General features: G+C 41.3%; 2 protein-coding genes across 5 annotated transcripts; one reads left to right on the forward strand and one right to left on the reverse strand.

The window, feature by feature from the left end:
* Nucleotides 1-243: 243 nt before the first annotated feature.
* LOC119720105 (branched-chain-amino-acid aminotransferase-like protein 1) lies at nt 244-10256 on the forward strand. 4 transcript variants are annotated; one of them, XM_038189641.1, is made up of 3 exons: nt 244-534; nt 887-1211; nt 8157-10256. In XM_038189641.1, coding segments are annotated over exons 2-3 (927 nt in total). In that variant the 5' UTR covers nt 244-534; nt 887-1209; the 3' UTR covers nt 9082-10256. The 4 variants fall into 4 exon arrangements, with proteins under 4 accessions (XP_038045569.1, XP_038045568.1, XP_038045570.1 ...); XM_038189640.1 differs by having other exon boundaries at nt 244-530; XM_038189642.1 differs by lacking the exons at nt 244-534; nt 887-1211 and adding an exon at nt 4319-4747.
* Nucleotides 10257-15174: 4918 nt separating this feature from the next.
* On the reverse strand, nt 15175-18954 carry LOC119720106. The gene is made up of 4 exons (XM_038189645.1): nt 18805-18954; nt 17339-17578; nt 16877-17070; nt 15175-16137 (listed from the first exon to the last, which is right to left on the reverse strand). The coding sequence occupies exons 2-4, from the start codon at nt 17569-17571 to the stop codon at nt 15953-15955; spliced, it is 612 nt and encodes a 203-aa protein (XP_038045573.1). The 5' UTR covers nt 17572-17578; nt 18805-18954; the 3' UTR covers nt 15175-15952.
* Nucleotides 18955-23898: the final 4944 nt, after the last annotated feature.

Raw genomic sequence — 23898 nt, forward strand, 5'->3', positions numbered from 1 at the left:
GAAATTCTTCCGCTGTCGGCGACGCAAACCCTATAGTTGGCTTTTTTCAATGTGTAAAGTGATTAAGAAAGGTTCAAAATTCCCTAATAGTTGTCAAAACATCGCAAAGTTTGTAGCCATAGCGCAGCAATATTTATTTTGTTTCTGAGACAACCAAACAAGCAAGATGATCGTCTTTAAGTCGACAAGCAAGCAAACAAACTTTCGTCTTTTGTTGAGAACTTTTACAGCCGTCTGAGCTGACCACCGCACCGACCCTCCAGAAGAAAATCGATAAATTTCGATTACGACCCGTACTAGACTGTGCATCGTTATACCACAGGAGAGCATTTATCCGTACACCTTTATCCTGTGCAATGAATGGTCTAATCTTGGGGGGACCTCATTCTGGGACCTGGAGTACGTCCCTGCATCGCACGGCCGATGAGTACTTTGACGATCAACCCGGCTGCTCTTCCCAGAGTTCCCCTGATCCTGACAAAAATCAGTTACATGAGATCATACGCATGGAAAACAAAGCCAACGAGCAAGTAGGTACCGTTTCTTTTTAAAATACGAACTCTGCTTTCACTTCGAGATGGTCGTATGTCCTTGTTTTACGGACTAGTTGATTCATGTATCGAATAAATCCATTGTGTTGTCATTAATTTTTGTTGTGGTTTGAGCGAGACAACTGTATATATTTGCACGCACGGATCAGATGTATGAAGGTGTTCAAAACATTTGTCAAAAGTGCCGAACCGTGTCAACCTTACAGCCAGAATAGTTAATTGATACATACAAATTGTATTGTTCATAGCAGATTTATTGGCTTCTTGTTAAATCTTGTTGAATTGTTGAACAATTGTGAGACTGATTTGTGACTTATGATTATTTGTCATGACAGATTCAAGCCTCCCCATCTCGTCAACCTCAGCTCGGCCCATCACCACTCCAATCCGCTCCAATGAAAGATGATCTACTCCATTTTCCAGAGGGCTACAGAGTCCAAGCCGACAATAACAACATTCAGCTACTGTACAGGAGACACGTACCAACGTGTGATTTCAAGCACCACTTTCCAGGAGGTAGTTTCCATCTCCCTACTTCCATCTTCAATGACATTAGCGACGGAGGGGTAGATGTGGAAAGAAAATTACGACTTTGAGTGTTGCTTTCCATGCACCTACCAGCATGTACATCAAGCTTCACTGACCGTCTGACTGTAACATGTAAGTACACATGTGTGACCCTTGACATACATATATACTTGTAGGTCAGGCCAGAAGTATGGTCAGACATCAGACCACATCAGACCACCTCCCACTGTCCAATGAGAACCCATTGTAATACGACTCCTTTAAGACAACACCCAATATTCTGTGCTGTCTCCTGTATGTATTCTTCACTTGGTTATGAGCACTCAATAAACCAACACTGAGATCTTAATGCCGTGTCCAAGATCTTACACTGACTAACACCACGAGCTCCTGAGCGTCAGTGTCGATGTCACGCCCCAACTATCGCATCGGTCCCAACTATAGTTGGGCCTGTCCCAACTATAGTTGGGCCTGTCCCAACTGTAGTTCCACAGTTGGGCTGGCCCAACTATAGTTGGGCCTGTCCCAACTATAGTTGGGACGGTCCCATCTGTAAGTTCCACTGTTGGGCTGGCCCATCTATAGTTGGGCCACTCCGATCTTTTTATTTTGCGGTGTCCCAACTATAGTTGACATTGATGTACAACTGTAAAACGTTCCCTACAGCTCTGATACACGTCTGACTTTACTGGGGACCACTGAAATTAGTTATTGATGGGGCGAATCTATAGTTGGGCCACTCCAATCTTTTTATTTTGCGGTCCCAACTATAGTGTACATTGTTGTACGATTATAAAACATTCCCTACAACTCTAATACACATCTGACTTTACTTGGGACCAATGAAATTATCTATGGGTGGGGACCATCTGTAGTTGGGCCACCGCAATATTTTTATTTGGCGGTCCCAACTATAGTTTACATTGATGTACGACTATAAAACATTCCCTACAGCTCTGTTACATACTGTCCGACTTTACTTGGGACCTTTGACATTAGCTATGGGTGGGGCCCATCTATAGTTGGCCGGCCATGGCAATCTTTGAATTTTGCAAAATGTTGCTGGACAATAAAACCCAGCAGCAGCTGGACAACTCATCCAACTAGGCAGTACCACGTGACCGGCCAGCCTTGCGGCATGCATGCACGACGAATACACGGTGCCAGCGCCGCGGAACATTTAATCCAACAAGATCTATCAAGCATGAAGCATCCGGCGCAACTCCAGTCCTAACTATAGTTGGGCCGACCCAACTGCCGCACTATAGTTGGGACAGTCCCAACTATAGTTGGGACCGATGCGATAGTTGGGGCGTGACATCGACATTAACGTGCCAGGTTACGAGTAGCCACGTTGTTTTGTAAACGACGGTAATTCGGGACTATAGTCAAGGACATGGTGCAGCATTTACTCTCAATTAGTGATGCCGCACACACCGATCTCATGGAAATGGTTGAGTCTGTCTTCGAGCAGATAGATGAAATCATCGAAAACACTAACAACGAGCAAGCACCGGGAAAGGACAGGAAACACCAACTGAAAATGCAAAGGAGAGGCTGGAGGAGTGCCTACAAAAGATGTTGGTGTTTGGTTTTCAGGGCGGTACGACATCAACGTCGTATCTCTACCCCGCGTTGGAGGAGACTGCCCAGCTGAAGTTGGTGATTAAAAGGACGGGTTCGTATTATGGGTCTCAAGTTTCTCGACGTCACAAACTGTTTAGCTCCGGGTATAGTCCATCAATTTTTTGAAGGCGTACGACTGTCCCCAAACCAAATACTTTTTTCCCCATACGAGTGGGTGGATGACTTCATAACTGGACCATCCGGCATTTCCTCCCTACGAGGACTTCTATAGCCGAATAAAGGGCACTGACATTGCAGTGGCCGAATATTGTCAAAGTGTATGGTATCATGTACTACACCAATGAGAAAACATCGTAGGAGCCAGTCGGTGTAGGCTATAGTATTCCATCGGTGCCACGAGAAAGGCGAGACGCTCATCCGTGGCAGGCCAAAACTCTGTCGGAACGTACATGTACATGTACATGTAGTTGGTTTGGATGCCTGTGGTCCATGATGCAGGACATGCCCGTCGACACATTCATCAGAAAAAAAGCCGAACAGAACTCCACGCCGGTTCAGAGTCAAAATGGGGCACCATGGCGGCTGAGTGCATGGACTGGGTCGCCTAGTCTCTAAGTACATGTATTCACATTCAGCATAAGTTCAACGTCAAGGAGCACCAAGTATATAGGCCGATTCAGAAAACCCGGGGCCGGATACTGCAAAGGAAACAACACCGTCCACCAATTTCAAGGATGTTTTTGGCATGGACATCCTTGTCATCTTAATCCATCCCATTGTACGGGGGCAACCGAGCCGCGGGGGAGATCATAAACACTGGTTGACGTAGGCACTGCAGGCTCTTGCTGGGATCTCTCTCGATCTCCAACCGGGGCTGGCTTTATTGCTGTTATCTGGTAAAATGACCTAGACCTGCCCAAGTCTGTTAAAGATTGTGCAGGCGGTCAGAATACAATCATGAACAGACAATTATTAATTAGACAAATTGTTATGTAAATATGTGACAGATATTTGAAAGAATACATGTATTAATAAACTAAAGGTGACTCCTTACATTTGATATGCATATACATTGTAAATACATGTATAAATACAAGCGACCGACATACAGATCCTTGTCATTTGATTGGTGGAACTCACATCACGTGGCATTCGTTATTGCTCCCATTCATGCCGCGGCTCAAAAAGTACTATCCGCCCATGGGGAATGAGAAATACTATTCAACAGTATACAAATATTGAATGCTTCGAGTGGTGTAGTAAAACTAGCCTCCCGAGGTGATCCATGGACCATTCTATTTTCCCGAGGCGAAGCCGAGGGAAAATAGAATATGGTCCATGGATCACCGAGGGAGGCTAGTTCTACTTCACCACGAGATAAAGCATTCAATATTTGTTTTATAACACTTCACCCACAGATTCTGCTTGGTTATAATATTTTAAATTATTTAAATCTTAACACATTTAAAATAAACTTCAATTTCAATACAAAATTGGTGGAAAATGTATTTCTCTCTTCCAAACTACCCCTTCGCGAAATGTTTGAACCCAACTCTGTGGCGCGCTCTCTTTGAAACAAAACGCGCTGCGCGCAACGCGCAAGGCGCACACCAGCATGCATTTCGCACACAAATACCGCGCCGTGGAAATAGTACTTTGGTTGCTAATGGTATAGTACTGTAGCGACACGTAAAACACTTTCTAATTTTGTCCGTTTGGCCGCCCATACCTTTGCTGTGGCCAAAGGTCAAAGTGCGTTGCACTATGGAGACATAAAAACTCCAACAAACAAACGCACATGTAAATATCGCCATCTTGGTTTTATCACTGTTCAGTCAAGTTACTACGTTGCGTTCATCAAGTTTTCATCCGCTTTCATCGTTTTCCTCTGTGTACATTCGTCAGATGTACATAACTGTTAGTCTTTGTGAACGTTATTATTGCCATATTCACTGGAAATAAAGCCGAACTGTTGTTCGACGGAACGCACGGTTCCGACATAGTCGCGGTGCACCACCATCGGACTACACCACGCAGCAGGCCCAGGTTCTACAGACGGGCGCAGACATTAGTCACCAGAGGTGAGTCGACTTTGCCACATAACAATCAAACCCACAGTACTTTGGTTGCTACGGGTATAGTACTTTTGGCCGTGCACGGAAAGATAGCAAAAATAGAAAGTATCATGTGACTCGCTCTCGACCAATCAAGACACAGAATCTGTGGGTGAGGTGTTATAATTAGGATTATGACGCGGTATTTGTGTGCAAATGCATGCTGGTGTGCGCGTTCAGCGTTGCGCGTAGCGCGTATTGTTCTAAAGAGCCAGCGCTACAGCGTTGGGTTCAAACATTTTCGTGAAAGGGTGGTTTGGAAGAGAGAAATACATTTTCTTCCAGTTTTGTATTGAAAAAAATGTTCAAATATATCAAATGACAAGGATCTATATGTCAGTTATATAAAACAAATATTGAGTGGCTTTAAATTATGAAATGGGAGGAATATTATCGCTCGGTAAAATCTGGACTTTTCCAGTTCACTCGGCTTCGCCTCGTGAAATGGAAGAGTCCAGATTTTACCTTGCGATAATATTCGTATACTATACTACATGTACATGTAGTCCCATAACCGGCAATAAAACCCACCCCGTGGCGAACGGCCGCCTATTTCACTTTCCAAATTTACCTTCAAAATCTACGGCACTAACAATGTCAATTTCAATGCACCAAATTGCATCTAGAAAAACTGAGGAATCTCCTACCGCTGGTTTCAGATCCAGGGTCCTACAAACCTTGACAAACTAAAACGATTTATTCTACAAAACTGATAAACACGGTTTTCGCGATGTATTTCCGGTTATGTATAGCGCCCCCTGTTGAGTATTTATGCATAATTCATCATAACACAATTGGTCTTTCCATTTTTAAGCTAATCCCTGAGAGGCAAGAGCCCTTTTATATGTTTAGAATCAATCTGAAGTTGGGCCGAATAAAAAAAACCATCATGTTTCTCGTCCGGTTTTTCGAAAAAAAGGAGGAAGCGGGGCTTTTTTTTTAAATTTGTTTCAAGATGGCCGCCATTAAAAAATTTCCTGCAATTGTTGGTGTTTCCACTGTTCAAAGACACTTTTAAAATGAAAGATAAGTTGGACAAGAGAACTAAACATATTTACAATGTCATTTAGACTTGTATTGGTCTACAATTTATTTTCCGATGAATTTGTGGACTCTTTCGGTGTGTCTTTTACTGCATTTTTCAAAAATAAAAAATAATAAAAAAATCCAGGCGGCCTCCAAAAAGGAAGCGGGTGGGGACGAGAAACATGTTTTTTTTTTTACTTCGTCTTAAGTCCCATTTTTATTTGAGATGGACTAATTCGTCTAAAATTTATACAGGCCGAGGAAAAAAAAACCACGAAACCCAAATGTTGGGACCATTGTTTTAGTGAAGTTCTGCATGTGAGCCTAGCACTTTCAAAATCTAGGATATGAAAGCCCTATTCATAAGCTTTCTTTTAGTTCAAGAATCGTTCAAATCAATCATGTTACGGAATTTTAAACACAGCCACCGTTTTTAAAGTTCTGTCCACGGATCACAAAAAAGGGAAGTGTTCTTTCAGCAAAACGCAAACAAATGACATAGGGATGTATGTGATTTTTTTTCGTTTTGCTGAAAAGAACGCACACCTTTTTGTGATCCGTACACCGAACTTTAAAACGGTGGTTGTGTTTAACATTCCGTAACTTGAAAAGTACACAGTGGTTTGAATGATTCTTGTACTAAAAAAAGAAATATGAATTGGGCTTTCATATCCTAGACTTTGAAAGTGCTACATGCAGAACTTCACTAAAACAATAGTCCCGACATATGTTTTTTTTTTTTAACTCATCCTGTTTATAAGATTATGACGACGTTCAATAACAATCATGTGAAGTAACATGATAGGAATTTACCAGAACGCGCGAACGTGCGACGTAAAACATTTTGTGCATTATGACTGATATACAGATACCTGCTTGTTCGTGTACATGTACATGTGGTTTGTGAATTCCAGACATAAATAAAGGTCAACTTATACAATTGTGACATACTCTGTAATATGTTATTCGTAGTACCCGATACTGGTGACGTATTGTCATTTTTGTTATTTTGATAAAACTGCATGATCAGTTATTCAGTTTGTAAAAAAAAAAATATCAGTTTGAGAAGTGAAACTTTTTGCTCTTGCCTCCATTCAGTTTTTGGGTTTGAAAACACTGCCCCAGCGTCCTTCAACTAATCATTTGGCTGACCTCCCTTCCAGACTCATGGTGCACATAACACTGCTCATCGTCCCCGCGAAGGTGCATTTTAAAATGAATTTCGAGCTATCTGGAAGTAAATTTAGAGACATCTTGAAATCCATATTTCGACATACATGGCCTTATCTCAAATTTTCGAAAATTAAGAGGTATCTTGCAATGATTAACGATACATGTACATGTATCTTGAAATAACAAAAGCTTCTGTTTTAACCTGAATGTCACTAATGCGCGCCATACTACCGAAATGAAGAAGAAAGTGTGCTTGTCACAGAATGATCCAGCACTTGCATTCAATACGTTTTGTTGTCAGTTAGTCATACGAATAGGGAGGTAAAAGTCGACAAAAGGTCAAAGGTTTAATCAGGTGATGACTTTGCGAAAAGTCAACTATCCAAAGTTCACACGATAAAAACGAATTAATCGTTGAACTTGTCGTGAACTTTAGACATGCATAAAGCCTGGGTGTATCAGACAGTCGCTCCCGAGGTATCTCATTCGCTTTAATTGCTGTAGTTTGAAATCAGTTTGTTGTCAAGGAAGCTCGTTTTAAAGACTTGGAGAACAAGGTATGATCTGTTTATGATTGACTAGGTAAAACTTTGTCATTCAAAGTATGCCAGTACTTCCGTTGTGACAGTCAATCGTTGTGGAAATCTTTTTAATGCCCGACGCAGTCAAACCAACGCCACACGCGTACATTGTCATTTCAGCAAAAAAGTGTTCAGAGTTTTGGCGGCGGGGTCTGGACAGAGCCGTATATATACAGAGAGAGTTGTGACATCAGGGTCGCACCGTTTGGTACCAAAATGGCTGATTTTGCATACATAATTCCAAACAATAGTCGCACGCTGCTCTGTACACATAACGGACGGCCATTATGGTTCAACAGTCTGAAGTTGGCGCAACTCTCTCTATGTACATGTATACGGCTCTGGGTCTGGAGGCCACGCCTCCTCTAAAAGCCGTCGGTTAATTGCCCTCAGAGATGTTAAAAGGAGAGCAAGATTTTCAGAAATATCCTTTAACTTTTCAAAATCAATTTCCAAACCTTCCTCCGAATCAACCTGAGTGCCAAAGGTTATGTCCTCAAAATTTGTTTCTATTGTTTTATGTCCGAAGATGTTTCGGTCCCGTACCTCTCCCACATACCTGTTCGAATGTCTTTTTTTCTTCGTTCGTCTTTTAGGAAGATGGCAACCTCTGAGAAGGCTCCCTCGTCCGAAAACCAGGTCCGACTCTTGATATGGACTGTTCCTCGCTCTCTTTCAACAGTTCTTTCCAAATGTCTGAGCTTCGTCGAAAACACAAAGGTTTTCTTTGAAATGTATGAAAGCATCTTCATTGCACCGGGGGTGAAGACAGAGGATGAAATGGCTAACATGTCTGAAGAAGAACAGAAGTTTTTGTTGGCTGTGAGGGAAAAAGCCCATGGGATATCAGCAGGGGTTGATGCATCTCAATGCACCTTCCAAGGTGTCAAAGAGCAACTCGAGGAAGCCCATACTGGGAAGAAGTTCATCTTCTCCAAAGACATGGCCTATGCTGTCATGGACCGGCTGGAGTCCATCCCGAAGGGTTTCCGGCACCTGTTCCTCATTCGTCATCCTCTTAAAGTCTTCCCGTCTTGGAAGAGGTCGTTCCTGCCATTAGTGCCGTATATGTCTCTAGCAGATGACTATCGTTTGGACGACCTGCCTCAAAAATATTTCCCAAAAGGTTTTGGCTACAAGGAAGTCTATGAGTTGTTTGAGCACGTGAAGAAGGAGCTCGACCCTGAAGCAATCATCATCGACGCCGATGACCTTCTCAAAGATCCTAAAGGTATCCTGTCAGCAGTCTTCAATGACATCGGCTTGCCCTTTGATGAGAAGATTCTAAACTGGGAGGCAGGGGATGCGGTCATTGAACAATGGATCATCCCTCGTCTGTACGTACAAGTGGACCAGTTGGTAGGTTTCTACAAGAACGCTCTGGACAGTACCTGCTTTCTTAAGCCCAAGCCGCTTCCAGATCGCTCTTCTCTTTCTCCTGATCTCCTTCCTTTTGTTGACGCTTCCATGCCATACTACCAGAAAATGTACAGCCAGCGCCTATCTGCGTCAAAGTCGTAGATGAAGGTGTCACAAATGATTATAAGAAAGCCTGTCGTGAACGCATGGAAAAATTCCGCTTGTTGACTTAATGTATTTTGAGTGTGTTCAATTTGGAGATATATCATTAATTTTAAACAAGGGATCGGGGTTTAACACTTCCGTGTGCATGGGACGAATGCACAACGATTGAACTGATTATCGATAACGCTAAACATTATGCTGTACGTTTCTTTAACTAGTTTAACAAGCTCTGCCTTTTAATTCGGTGGTTGAATGTGTTCATAGTTGTAGACATTTATTTATTGTGTATTATGTAGTAACACTCACATTAATACTCATCTGTCTTCGACTTTCTATTGTTTTGAATAGAAACAAATGCTTAATTTAAATGGATTTCTACACTTTCCGCCTGGGATTTCATCACGTGTTGCTCGTGAATACACAGAGTATAAGATAAGTAAAGTGAAATATGAATATAATCCATGTTAATTATACATGTAATACATTTTTCCCTGACATGGCAACAGAAATGCAACACAATAAAGTAATTATCTAATCCATTTGCTTTAATGTAAAACAATAGCCACAAATATAGTGTAGCTCTTTGAAAAGGAAACATAACAATGCCTTATTCAACCCTGAGAATTTTACATTTAAGAACGCTTAATCAGTATGTAATGCGAGGTCAACATTAAATTGTCTTCAGATTTCTTGAGGCTGAATACAGCATTAGTTTAGTTAGAATCGGAGCATTTCATGCTCACATGATTGGTCAGGTGGAAGTCACCTGAGCCCCATTTAGCGGTCTCAAACTTTTAGAAATCGTCGATCTAAATCATCAAACTGGAAAAGTTATGGCTCTTTAGCGGCGTAGTTGAACCCGCCCCCCCCCCCAAAGAAGAAATTACGCGTTAGGCCTTACGATATGTTGGTTTATTTGACTGGTATTTATGCGGAAAAAGATGACTAAATGTATATTAAAGGTTATGTTTATAGCTCAATAAAGTAGATGTCTTATTGCCTAACATCAGACTTTATTGAAATAATACACGATTTGGACACTTTCATGAGAGAAGCCATTTGAACCATAATGGATGAATCGGAAAACATGGACAGGAAGCTGTATATGTTGCAGCACCACTGACAATAAATCTGCTTTAAAGCCGGGCACTAGGTCCTGAAATCCCCAAAAATGTCATGTTTTGGATCGTTTACTTATCCTATTTCAAACATCTGGTTGAAAGGAAACCAACGTAATGTCTTACCGTCCCCGGAGAAAAGACGAGAAAATCTTGTTTGTTTTCATCGGACACGACGGAGTACGAATACGTTTTCCCTGTCGTTTTGGTCAATGTACGATATACACGTTGTGTGTGTCTATACAGCACCGTGCTCGCGAACAGCGTTGACCAATCACCAATGCACTAAATGTGGTTTCTTACACGTCCGCAAAAGGAGAACACTTTACGGATGAAATCACAGCTAGCACCCAAACAGCTCGACTTTTTGGGGTCGCAAAAGTGGACCCCGAAAGTCGTTCTCGCACGCATAATACAGGAATAACACAAACACGCCCAGGTTTTAAAGGATAGTTTTGTGCCGGGATGTTTATATCCTACTTTTACATGTTCTTTCCGATTAACATCATTTCGTTCAAAGCGCGTTTTGTAGCGCAATTGGACTGTTTTAGGACGCACATCGTTGAGATTTGTTTGATAATCCCCAAGGCAACAAATCAAGTGATCATTTTCAAAATTAAACAGCGTGACGCACACTGACGTCAATCATGTATAAAGTTCACCTTTTTGCGAATGACAGTGTTCTGTCAACATGCAATGTGAATTCTTTTCATTACATGTACATTGTACATAACTCTCAATCGTGACTGTAGCTCACTATTTCTTTGCCCTCGTTAATCGCGGTGTGTTTGCTTATTAATCGTCCGATGTGTTGTGAAATAAAAGTTAAAAAATACCGAATCATCGCTTGTATTGCGCATGTATGGTGTTCTTAAACGGACAGGCGAACTTCGCGGTTTTTCAACTTTTGAAACGTCGCGGTTCAACTTTTGAAACGTCGTGGTTCAACTTTCAAACGTCGCACTTCAGTTTACAAACATCGTGGTTCAATTTCAAACGTCGTGGGTCAGCTTTTCAAACGTCGTAGGCCTACTTCAACTTTCAAACGTTGTGGTTTAACTTTGCAAACATCTTTAGGGTTGGTCCTTGGTACAAGTGCAAATCGATTAGATTTTGGAAGTGATCCGGATTTGGGGATTGGATGCAGGATTTTTTTTTAAGGATTCTTCACCACATTTCGAGAAGAAAAAAAATGCCACTGGGTGTACGTGTGTGGGTAACGCAGCGTGCAGTCTATGAGCACATAGGGCACACACCATTAAACCCAAGCCACACATCACGGTTGGAGCTACGAATACCCACGGTTTGCCAAGAATCAATGAATGAACCGAAATCAATGAATGAACCGAAATAACGATGAACCGTCGAGATTCGTGGAGAAATCGACTTTCTTAAGAATGCACTATGGTTTCAGGACAGACAGCCACGACTGTCCTAAGGTTTCTCTACGAATACACCACGGTTGGTCAAGAATATAGACGGATTGTTGAAGAATATCGACGGTATTACTAAGAATAAAGACGTTAACGTCACGGTTGTCTGTGATTGGGCCTAGCACATCCGGGCATATCCGTAGGACATTCGTAGCGAATTCGTAGAGAATAGGTAGGTTTCGATTGCGAACGGTTAGTGTGCACGACTACAATTAGCTACACGTCACGAACGTGTACGCAGTCGTTCCGACGCGACAAGCAGAAGGGTTTCGATTATGACCTCACGGTTACATTTAGGATAACTGTTGAGGGCGCACTCTTCAAGATGGCAGCGCCCATGAGACTACTCGATTTTGCACTTGAAAATGAAGATAACGATTTGATGTACCTCCTCTTGGCCAATGCACCGATACCAACGAGAGTCACATTCAATCCAGAGTGGCCCAGGTTTGATATAGTGACACTTACAAATAATCAGTGCTTGGATAAGTTCAGATTTTTGAAGGATGACATTTACCGGCTACGAGATTTACTTGGACTTCCTGAGAAACTAATTTTAAAGAACGGGTCCACTTGCAGTGGTCTTGATGCTCTTTGCATGGTACTCAGAAGATTTGCTTACCCAAATCGCCTATCTGACTTGGAGGAGTTGTTCGGGAGGCCAAAATCCACACTTTCTCTGGTTATCAATGAGACCGTTGAACTTTTGTATGATTTGCATCACCATCGATTTCTATCCCTTGATAATCCATGGCTAGATCGTGCACAGCTACAAATTTATGCGGATGTTATTCATGACAAAGGGGCACCTTTGCAGAATTGCTTTGGATTTATAGATGGGACAGTTCGCCCAATTTGTAGGCCAACTCATCATCAGCGAGTGTGCTATAATGGGCACAAAAGGATACATGCCCTAAAGTTCCAGTCAGTGGTATTACCTTGTGGGTTGATTGTACATCTGTACGGCCCAGTAGAGGGGCGAAGACATGACAGTGCTCTCCTTCGCATGAGTGGACTTCTACACGAATTTGAGAGAAGAAATCTGACCGATAGAAATGGATTGCCATTTGCACTTTACGGGGATCCTGCGTATCCACTCAGACGTTATCTACAAGCTCCATTCAAAGGGGCAAATGTAACAGCCGAGGAGCAAGAATTCAACTCGAGAATGTCATCAGTCCGAGAATGTGTTGAGTGGGAATTTGGAAAGATGATCAAACTATTCGCCTTCCTTGACTTTCGAAAGAACTTGAAAGTACTATTATCCCCAGTTGCAAAGTACTACCTGGTCGGCGGGCTTCTCACTAACTGCCATACTTGTGCCTATGGAAATCAGACAAGTAATTACTTCCAGTTGGACCCACCCTCCTTGGAGAACTATTTAACATGATTTTATCATTTACATAACCGTCTTTTCTATGAGTCCTGAATATGCAAGAATTTAGTGATTTTTATAACATTGGGCATTCTAGTTAGCCTACTATATAATTATCTTCAAGCAAACTTGAATCCTTGATTCTGATTGATAAATCCATGGCAACAACAGTATGATATTTATATAGAATTGGATGGCTTATCACACTCTGCATATTAATTGCGCTGTTCTAACTCCACTCCATCTGCCTGTCAAGTTTGCTTGAAGATAAATTCATTATCACGTGTGCTCGTGGAATATGGAAAAATAGTGCTATCTACATGTCATTTCATATCCAAGGAGGCTGAAGGCAGAGTTGGATATGGGATGTAAAAGTACTAAGGTATATTTTCCCCTATTCCACTCTTGCTTGTGTGATAACTAATATTATACACCATACACACAGATCCTTGTCATTTGATTGGTGGAACACATGTCACGTGTCATTCATTACTTTACTATGTATTTATAACCATGACACGTCACGGCGCGTAGCATCGTTCGAAAACAACATTGGACAGGCCTGTCCAATATTAAAATAAGTATTGGACGCTTGCGGTCATTGAACCCGTGTTTTCAGCGTCGTCTCCAAAATATTTGTTCCCAGCCCATTTGTCCAAATAAGACAAGGTCGTGCTGCAAGTGACAAGGTTGGTGTCCAGTGTGGAGTCGTTCAAGTTGTTTAGAGGGTGTTTGTAGAATTTTCAGAGTGTGGGTTTCCGTGTCTAGTTTGTGTCAATATTGTGAAAAAATATCAAATGTGTGAGTTATATAAAACAAATATTGAATGTATTTTGTTCGTGCAATGTAGCAGAATATTATCGCTTGGTGAAATCTGGCTTTTCTATTTCACTCGCTGCGCCTCGTGATTCGTGAAATGGAATAGTCCAGCTTTCAACTCCTGATTAGAATCTGCGACGTTGCACTCATGTGCATCCAATATTTGTAGTGTTATGACACACAAGATACAAAGCGAAAAGAAAAACATTATTATTATTATTATTATGGTTTATTAATAACACCAAAATGTTAGTGGAAGGAAAGACAAAAATCACATAACAGGGATTTATTAATCAAGAAAATTTTGGAAACCCAAAAAATATCAAACCTTCTTTGTGAATTAAATATTTTAACAGGGGTGTATTTTCGCAACCCTGAACAGAAACATGTTTCTGATGTAAACATTCGTGATCACAAACAAGTTTTTAGTCCGCGAAAACGAGTCCGTAACCAGAAACAATTCGTGACGTATGCAATCATCTATAACAACAACATTCTCATAGTATACTGTGCAAATGTATTTTTTTAAAGTGAATATTAGATTGTTCAATTATTCAATTTGTTGAGTGATTTCTCAACAAATTCCAGCGTAACTTTTAACGCTCCCCCCCCCCCCATTTTGAAACCAGGCATAACCAAGCCTATATCTTGGTTACAGTTTGGTGGGAACAATTACGTCCTCACAGTCACAACTCAACCAATCTCGCGAAAATGCTTAACCATTGACCAATGCACAAACATGTTTCTGGTCGCCAAAACTCGCACCTGGATGGGGGGGGGGGGGGGGGGGGGGGGGTACAAAGTAAAGGGTTGTCTCACCAGGCTTCTCGAAATATCTTTAGGGGGTATGCTCTGTTTGTTTTCAGAATTCAACAATGTGTGTGGTTGGGGGGGGGGGGTGCAAAAGTTTTTCGTTCCAATTACAAATGAGAAGGCAAAAAAAGTATACGTTTTGGGGTTTTATGAACACTTTCAATTATTAAAGTGTCTGCAAATAATACCTTACCCCTACAACCTTTGCCTAATGGTTTAGATGTACACCATTTATACTGAACTTGCATCATACAATGTATAAACAAAAATTAAGAATGTACATAAATCAACCAACATGTACATGTACATGTTCATACAGCATATGTTACTGGCAGCTTGAATAATTTTCAAATGTGAACATGTCTTTGAATTTTAACAAATTTTAAACTGGATCTTGGAAGGTTAATAAAAAAAATTGTCACTTTAAACCATTTCATCATATTGACCCAATCAAAAATGATTCCAGGGCAAAACTTAACTTGAACTTACAGCCATTTTTTAAAGAGGGGCTCATTGTCAAATTAAGTTTTGTGATGCACTCATTTTCCAATAGAGTCCTTATTAAAAAGTGTAAAAAAGATCACAGGCACGTTAAAGTGGTGTAAAATGTCATTTTATTTTATACTCTTCCAGTGCAAAATGCTTAACATCCAAAGACAACAGTGACGTCACATTTCAAATATACAGGTCTGTATATTTTTGCTCGGGAAATATGTACTTCATCCCTGAATCCCCATAATATTCAGTCAAGTCTGTGTTTAAATTGAATTTTTGAAGAATGAAAAAATCTTGTATGGAATGTTACAGTCACGTTTCAAATTATGCTCTGAAAGGGTATGGGATTAAATGACATTTTACACCACTTAAAAGTAAGGTTGGAGACTTGTAATTTTTTCACTAATAAGGACTCTTATCTATTGGAAAAAGAGTGCATCACAAAACTGAACTTGACCTTAGAGCCTCTCTTCAAAGTTTTGTTTGCAGCTATCGTAGAAGGTCTTTTAAAAATGTGCAGAGTCCTTTTTATGGGATAATAAAACGATTATTTTCTTCATATTTATGGCAGAATCTTCTTTGGCACTCTCTGGCTCAAATGCATTTTTGGGGGGCAAAACCATTAATGTACAAGCTGGAATACCTGACTTCCAACACAACAGCAACGTGCAAGATAAAACCTCAAAATTTGAACATTAAAACAGAGTAGCCTATTCAATCCGGTGTAGGCATAACATTCTGGAATGCTGCTATCACTGACACACTAGTTTAAGAACCTGATTTCAAAGCAGTTGTGTCCTGAAATCTGTGGAACCTTACTTCTTTATTAAAGTCATCATCAGTTTCATCATTTCGTTGTCTTTTTCCAGCCTGGCTTCTCTTTCCTTTTTTTCTAACTCAAACTTTTCTCGCTCAAATTCCAGTTTGTCTTCAAGGTACTTGACATATGAGTCCGACGCTGTAGTTCGGCGTTTCCTTTGTGGTGGGGTCAGCTCCGGGTCTGAAGAAAAATAAAATAACAAAACAAATTGACAACCTTATAAAACATATTCATTCTTTGTTTAAAACCAGTAATTTAATAGGAAAACAAGAAAGTTAAAAAAACCTTTTGACTGGAAATATGATAATAACAATTTGGGAGGCTAATCTTTTAATGGCATCTGAGAAGCTGAATTGGGAAGGACACGGCTACAAAGTGGTCGAGCTGCAGGCATGCGAGGGCACTTTTGGCAGTCAGCCACATTGACCCATAAGGCCTTGTCACTCGGGATAATATTTACAGGCAGCCTTGAGGCAACCAACTGCACTGCAAGAAAAGGGAACACCTCGATAGTACAAAATACATGTACATTTTTCTAAAAATATATCTTGCTATCCCCAAGTAAATTATGTAAAAATTAAATGTTAATATGTTTTTTTCCTGGAGATCGCCAGGAGTGGTTGCCTATAAATTGCCTAGTGTGGCATGGCCTCTATATGACCACTGAGCTCCGCCAGAGATTGAAAGTTTTTTTTTTCTGGTGGGGGGGGGGGGGGGGGGGGAGGGGGGGAGGAATCGGAGGGCCCGGAGCCAACCCTCGTGGCACAGGAGAGAACCAACGCAAAACTCTACTCACATTATGGCCTAGCCGGGAATCGAAAATGGGCCAATAGTGGTGAGAGGTGAACGCTTTATGCACTACACCACCCATGCCATCCAACATAATGTTCAAATTATATTTAAGGTCACGGGAAATTACCTGTTATGTCATCATTCCTGGTCTTCGTTGCAGATAGGGATTTCATCGCTACTTCTCGTATGATTACACCCTGCCTCTCTTTTTCAGCTTCTTCAGACTTTCTTTTTATCTGTGCCAACTTCCTTTCCTCATCAAAGTCGGCAAGTTCTGTTAGGAGTTGTATTCTTTCATCGTATTCCTCATCTGTACCAGAGCTGGAATGGTAATTGTTTTAAGATTAGAACATTACCAGACACTCAGCTCGTATTCAATAGGGAAATCCTAGATTGTGCGAATTCCGCACATTGCAAAGAACACCATCAGGGTCATTCTCAAGATTGAGCACTCAAATCTATAGAGTGCCCCTAAATTTGAACACTTTGTACAGGGAAAATGATGGATATGAAGGTCTATTGTTATAAATTTTGTAAACATTTAAAAAAAAAAAAAAGTTGGATTCAAAAAAATGAAAAAGCTACTTACGCCCTAAGAGAGCTCATTTCTGCTCTTCTATGACAATCCTGAAGATGTCGGTATCTGTCTCTGCACGCCCTTAGTGTAACATAAATATGTTTGGCCTTGATGGCATCATTGATGTTCTTGTGGATTACTTCCCATGCTTCCTTTGAAAGTCCTTGGCCGTCTTCACTTGAAAGTGCCAACGCCTCCCTCAGGAGAACAATGTCCAGGCCGGGATAAAATCGAGCAGTCTTCATTGCAATTCTGAAAGAATTAAAACAAATAAACAAAATTAAAAAGAAAGTTTTGTTTTTGGGAAAAGTTTTACAAATTTCTGGATTACAAAACATAGGCCTAACATTAGGTAGCCCTGCCTACCCTAGGCCTAGCCCTAGTCAATGGCCCGCACTGAGTAGACTCTACATGCTGGGCCATACAGATATTGTTTCCCAAAGTTGAGGATTTGAAAATAAAAAAGAACTGACAATTTTATTGCAATCATTCCAACTAATACTTGAAGGGTGGGTTCACTTACCCGTACCTCTCAATATTCCCCCAAAATTAGGACTTTCCCGTGCTTTCTTCTGGTGAAATTTTTCTCTTAAAAAAAAAAAATTGGCAACCCAGCATGTAGAGTCTACTCAGTGTGGGCCATAGACTAGGACTACCCTAGGCCTAGCACTAGCAGCAGCACTAGCTGAGGCATAGTTCTCACTCTTTCTTTTTCAATCAAATTTTTAAGATTTATTAGGCGAAGTAAAAAAAAAACCACGTTTCTCGTCCCCACCCGCTTCCTTTTTGGAGGCCGCCTGGATTTTCTTCTTATTTTTTTTTTTGGAAAATGCAATAAAAAACACCGAACAAGTCCACAAATTCATCGGAAAATAAATCCCAATAGGGGCCTACCAAAATAACTAAATGACACTGTAAACTTATGTTCACTTCTCTTGTCCAACTTGTCTTGCATTTCAAAAAGTGTCTTTGTGAAAACACCAACGGTTGCAAGAAATTTTAAAATGGTGGCCATCTTGAAAAAAAATTAAAATAAAAAGCCCCTCTTCCTTTTTTTTCAAAAACCCGGACGAGAAACATTTTTTTTCATTCGGCCTTAGCGTGCAACTTCTTGCATTTTGTCAATGTCAGCTCAGCTTCACTAGGTAAAAAAATGTAACACCATGAACAAAAATGGCTGGGCCTTCTTAAGTTAAGTAAAAAAACGTGTAGTCCCTACTATACTGTAGCTGTAGCCAAGCGCATAGGCCTGGGCTACGTGCACTAACTTAATGCTAAACAAGGCTGAACGTAACGTTACATGAAGAATTTATCCCTCCATTGCAAGACAAAAATACACAACCAAAATACAGATAACACATCATACCCAATCAAACATAAATGCTGACATTCTAAACTATATGACTGATTCATTACTTGTGCTTTTCGCTTGAAATTTAGACAAAATTACTGACTTTTTACTATCCGTTTTCACTTACGTTTAGCAGAGCTGTTATTCGTGTTGACGACGATTTACAGACTGTACCGATTGTGTAAAAGTCATACTGCGCATGCACGCACAAAAAGTGATGACGTCAGAGCCACTAAAAGTCGTCGTTCCGCTAACCGTGCGTAATCGAAACCTCGCTATTTCTACCACGAATGAGCTACGAATCTCCAAGAATATGCACGAATAGCCACGAATAACACTACGAATAAGTACGGTTGTCCTACGGATGTCCCACAATTGGACTACTGATAATTTTTCATGACGGTTCACCGCGGAAGTTATGAACAGTTTAAAACTTCCGTAGCCCCTCCACGAATACCCAAGGGAGATGACGGATAACCACGGAGGTATTAAGGATGAATATATACGGTACTCCCACGGTGTATCACGAATTATAAACCGCGGAGATCCGTAGCTCCAAACCGTGAATGTGTGACTTGGGCTTTAGCCTTTTCGACTGGCAGACATAATAGGAGGGCGCTGTTTGATTTGGGTAAAGTTTTTAAATTAACACACATACAACAATGATACATAGGTCGGCGATATAAAACAACCCTATTTATTAATAATACTATAACCGTATAAGTACCCAAATAAGAATCGATACTTTCTATTTTACATGTACCGGGGTGAAAGCCTATAGAATAAGGGCGGTGGCTCTAAGGCCAAAAAAAAAAGTCTCCGGTTTCTGGTATGGAGCTTGCCCCAAAAGTGGTGCGGCGACGCGGCTTTTTTTTTTTTTTTACCGGTTTTTTTTTTTTTGGCTTCAAATGTCGACTGATGACTGCAAATGGTGCCCGACTAAACTTAGTGCAAATATATGGGAGTCCAAAGAGGCCACATAATGCTTATTCTCGATCATAACCCCATCTAAAAACACGTTAAAATTGTGCAGCAGCAGAATTCCAGTCGAACCAGTGAGTTTGGCGGTTTTGAGACATCATCTTGTATTGAAAAAAACTTTTTCATTTTGCCGACGCGCATGGCTACGGCGACGTGCGCGCATACCAGAAACCGGAGACTTTTTTATTTTTTGGCCTAAGGAATGTTCAGTATTTCGGCGTAAACTAAATTATCCCTGATTCAAGCCAAACACTTCTGACTAAAGATAAATGCTTGAGGTGAATTAAATATTCAGAATGAAAAATCAAAGTGAAACTACTTACAAATACATGCAGTTGGCTACAGAAAAGGAATGAGGACGAAGTGAGTCGGTCACGGAGCCTGGACGCAACTGAATTCGGATCTCCCGCACGCGGGGGTGGCAAGCGGGGAGACCAAAGGTATTACGTAATTGCATACCAACGATGCTTAAGCGTTGGTCGAGGGGCAGACTAATTACTAGATTTGACCACTAATGGATTTGACTAGTGACTAATGTAAATAAGGGGCGTATTCTAAACCCCGTTCTCGTGTTGAATGAACACGAGAAACAGGGTTCCGAATGATGGGAACCTACACGCGAACGGTGTTGGCGAACAGGATTCCCTGAAGAAGGTCTTGCTCCAAGTGACTAGTGGCCAAGCCGCGAGGCGACTGGCAAAACTACACAGGCCGAGTACACTCGGTCTGGGCAGTTCAATTCGCCTCACGGCTTCTCCACTCTTTTTGAAATTCCAAAGTCGTGATAGCCTTGTTGAGTAATTAAATAAAAGGCAAGCTAATGAGATTGGCGGATGGCAAGAAGTCCAGAGGTGGCAAGAAGACCGACGCAGGTTATTATCGTCGTCACTCGCAAGGATAACGAGACTCAACTAATGATATCAATGGTACTTTTACATTTACTTCTTGTAATTTCATTTACCGGTATTTCAAATCCTCGGTTTCCCCCCAGAAAATGTTAGATATGGCTTGCTTAAACTGATGCTAATTTGAGTATTCGTGAGTAAAAGAGTGATGGCATGTTCACCAGAAGCTGCTTGAGCACAAAAGATCATGGCAAATGGTTCTAAATTCTCTGACATGATGTGTGAGCATGACCACCGACCACCGGCTTGAGAAATTCGGAAAGAGGGCGCTGTTCGAGCAAGTGTATCTGTGTTTACGGTCGATTAGGGCGGATCCGGAATGAGTAATCATTGGGTGAAATACGCATATCTGTATGGCTTATGAAATCGAGAACAATATTGCGAAAACTGTGGTAACTTTGGTAAAATAAAATCTATGCGAGTTGGAATATATTATTGGAGGGAGGTCACACTGCCATTGACATCCTCAAACATAGGAAAACATGTCGGAGCATGTGTCTCCCCAGGATGGCCGCGAATGGGCATGTGTTTCTTGTTATTGTACGTACATGACTGCCATTCAGTAAGCAAATGTAGGCCCCAAATCCGCCGGCCAAGTAAGCTTCTAGGGATGCGGACCATAGATCCAAGAGAGGGGTTGAGGAATACATGTACTATACACTCTAAAAAGTCCCGGGTCAGACTTGACCCGGAATGAGGGTCATGTGGGGCCTGGCCCTTTTCCGGGTCATGTGGGGCCTGGCCCTTTTCCGGGTCAAAAATGACACTTTTTTTCTGGGTCAAAATTACACTTTACGGTGACTCATTTTCCGGGTAATTTTTACTCGTAAAAGTGTCATTTCTGAGCCGTGAAAGTGTCATTTTTGACCCGGAAAAGGCCCCACATGACCCTTTTCCGGGTCAAATCTGACCCGGGACTTTTTAGAGTGTGTTTTCCCGGCTATTTAAAACATTTTCCATTCAGATTCACCAACTCTAACATTCAATTTCGTCCGAGATTAATTTCAAATGCTTTTAACAAAACCAATTTAGTCAATTGCCATACAATTTTTCAGTTTGGTCGCCATTTTTAGTCATCGGGTCGAGAATATTCGTCATTACAGATCAAATCCGTCTAAGCTGTTGCCGAATGGCAGCATTCGGAGATCAACTTCGTCTTATATAAATCAATTAAACGAATTTGATTTTTGAATAACACGATTCGGCGGAGACGAGACGAAATCGAATACACCGGGTCGAAAACGTGTGCTCATTGTTTGAATTTGTTTGGACTAAATTTGAAATTGTCTGACAAAAGACGAACTTAAACATTGAAAGTGCAGTAAATCGATGTTGCTGGACGAAATTGAATATAAGAATCGGTGAATTTGAACGAAAAATGTTTTAAAAAAGCCGGGAAAACCTATATTACTAGGGGTATCATCTTTGGACGGAAAAATCACCAAAAAACCCCTAGAACTCCCTAAAAAAATGCACAGAAAGTGAAAGTATACCAGTGGTGAAGTTGTTTGACCCAGTTAAAGTGGCATTTGGGCGGAGTTGAGAGCTGGGATGAGGTGGGGGATGAATGAGATTGGGTGGAGGTGGTGGTGAAGTGAGGCGGAGAACAGGAGATGGAAAAAGGACACTAGATTTTCTTGATTTATATTTTGTTTATGACCTTGAAACTGAAAATACGATACATTTCAAGAAAACGAAGTTGAAATTCTTCCACTGTCGGCGACGCAAACCCTATAGTTGGCTTTTTTCAATGTGTAAAGTGATTAAGAAAGGTTCAAAATTCCCTAATAGTTGTCAAAACATCGCAAAGTTTGTAGCCATAGCGCAGCAATATTTATTTTGTTTCTGAGACAACCAAACAAGCAAGATGATCGTCTTTAAGTCGACAAGCAAGCAAACAAACTTTCGTCTTTTGTTGAGAACCTCTACAGCCGTCTGAGCTGACCACCGCACCGACCCTCCAGAAGAAAATCGATAAATTTCGATTACGACCCGTACTAGACTGTGCATCGTTATACCACAGGAGAGCATTTATCCGTACACCTTTATCCTGTGCAATGAATGGTCTAATCTTGGGGGGACCTCATTCTGGGACCTGGAGTACGTCTCTGCATCGTACGGCCGATGAGTACTTTGACGATCAACCCGGCTGCTCTTCCCAGAGTTCCCCTGATCCTGACAAAAATCAGTTACATGAGATCATACGCATGGAAAACAAAGCCAACGAGCAAGTAGGTACCGTTTCTTTTTAAAATACGAACTCTGCTTTCACTTCGAGATGGTCGTATGTTCTTGTTTTACGGACTAGTTGATTCATGTATCGAATAAATCCATTGTGTTGTCATTAATTTTTGTTGTGGTTTGAGCGAGACAACTGTATATATTTGCACGCACGGATCAGATGTATGAAGGTGTTCAAAACATTTGTCAAAAGTGCCGAACCGTGTCAACCTTACAGCCAGAATAGTTAATTGATACATACAAATTGTATTGTTCATAGCAGATTTATTGGCTTCTTGTTAAATCTTGTTGAATTGTTGAACAATTGTGAGACTGATTTGTGACTTATGATTATTTGTCATGACAGATTCAAGCCTCCCCATCTCGTCAACCTCAGCTCGGCCCATCACCACTCCAATCCGCTCCAATGAAAGATGATCTACTCCACTTTCCAGAGGGCTACAGAGTCCAAGCCGACAATAACAACATTCAGCTACTGTACAGGAGACACGTACCAACGTGTGATTTCAAGCACCACTTTCCAGGAGGTAGTTTCCATCTCCCAACTTCCATCTTCAATGACCTTAGCGACGGAGGGGTAGATGTGGAAAGAAACTTGCATTTTTTTCCCATATTGGGCCACTTACGACTTTGAGTGTTGCTTTCCATGCACCTACCAGCATGTACATCAAGCTTCACTGACCGTCTGACTAACACCACGAGCTCCTGAGCGTCAGTGTCGACATTAACGTGCCAGGTTACGAGTAGCCACGATGTTTTGTAAACGACGGTAATTCGGGACTATAGTCAAGGACATGGTGCAGCATTTACTCTCAATTAGTGATGCCGCACACACCGATCTCATGGAAATGGTTGAGTCTGTCTTCGAGCAGATAGATGAAATCATCGAAAACACTAACAACGAGCAAGCACCGGGAAAGGACAGGAAACACCAACTGAAAATGCAAAGGAGAGGCTGGAGGAGTGCCTACAAAAGATGTTGGTGTTTGGTTTTCAGGGCGGTACGACATCAACGTCGTATCTCTACCCCGCATTGGAGGAGACTGCCCAGCTGAAGTTGGTGATTAAAAGGACGGGTTCGTATTATGGGTCTC

The sequence above is a fragment of the Patiria miniata genome, unplaced genomic scaffold (genome assembly GCF_015706575.1).
Source record: "Patiria miniata isolate m_02_andy unplaced genomic scaffold, ASM1570657v1 HiC_scaffold_9, whole genome shotgun sequence".
In the NCBI taxonomy this organism is placed as follows: Eukaryota; Metazoa; Echinodermata; class Asteroidea; order Valvatida; family Asterinidae; genus Patiria; species Patiria miniata.

Excerpts from the sequence above, each read along its gene's own strand:
- LOC119720106 (XM_038189645.1), bottom strand. The coding sequence starts at position 17,571 with ATGAAGACTGCTCGATTTTATCCCGGCCTGGACATTGTTCTCCTGAGG. Across the intron at positions 17,071-17,338 it reads GAAATGAGCTCTCTTAGGGC|CTCTGGTACAGATGAGGAAT; the intron begins GTAAGTAGCTTT and ends TTACCATTCCAG. Across the intron at positions 16,138-16,876 it reads CAGGAATGATGACATAACAG|ACCCGGAGCTGACCCCACCA; the intron begins GTAATTTCCCGT and ends ATTTTTCTTCAG.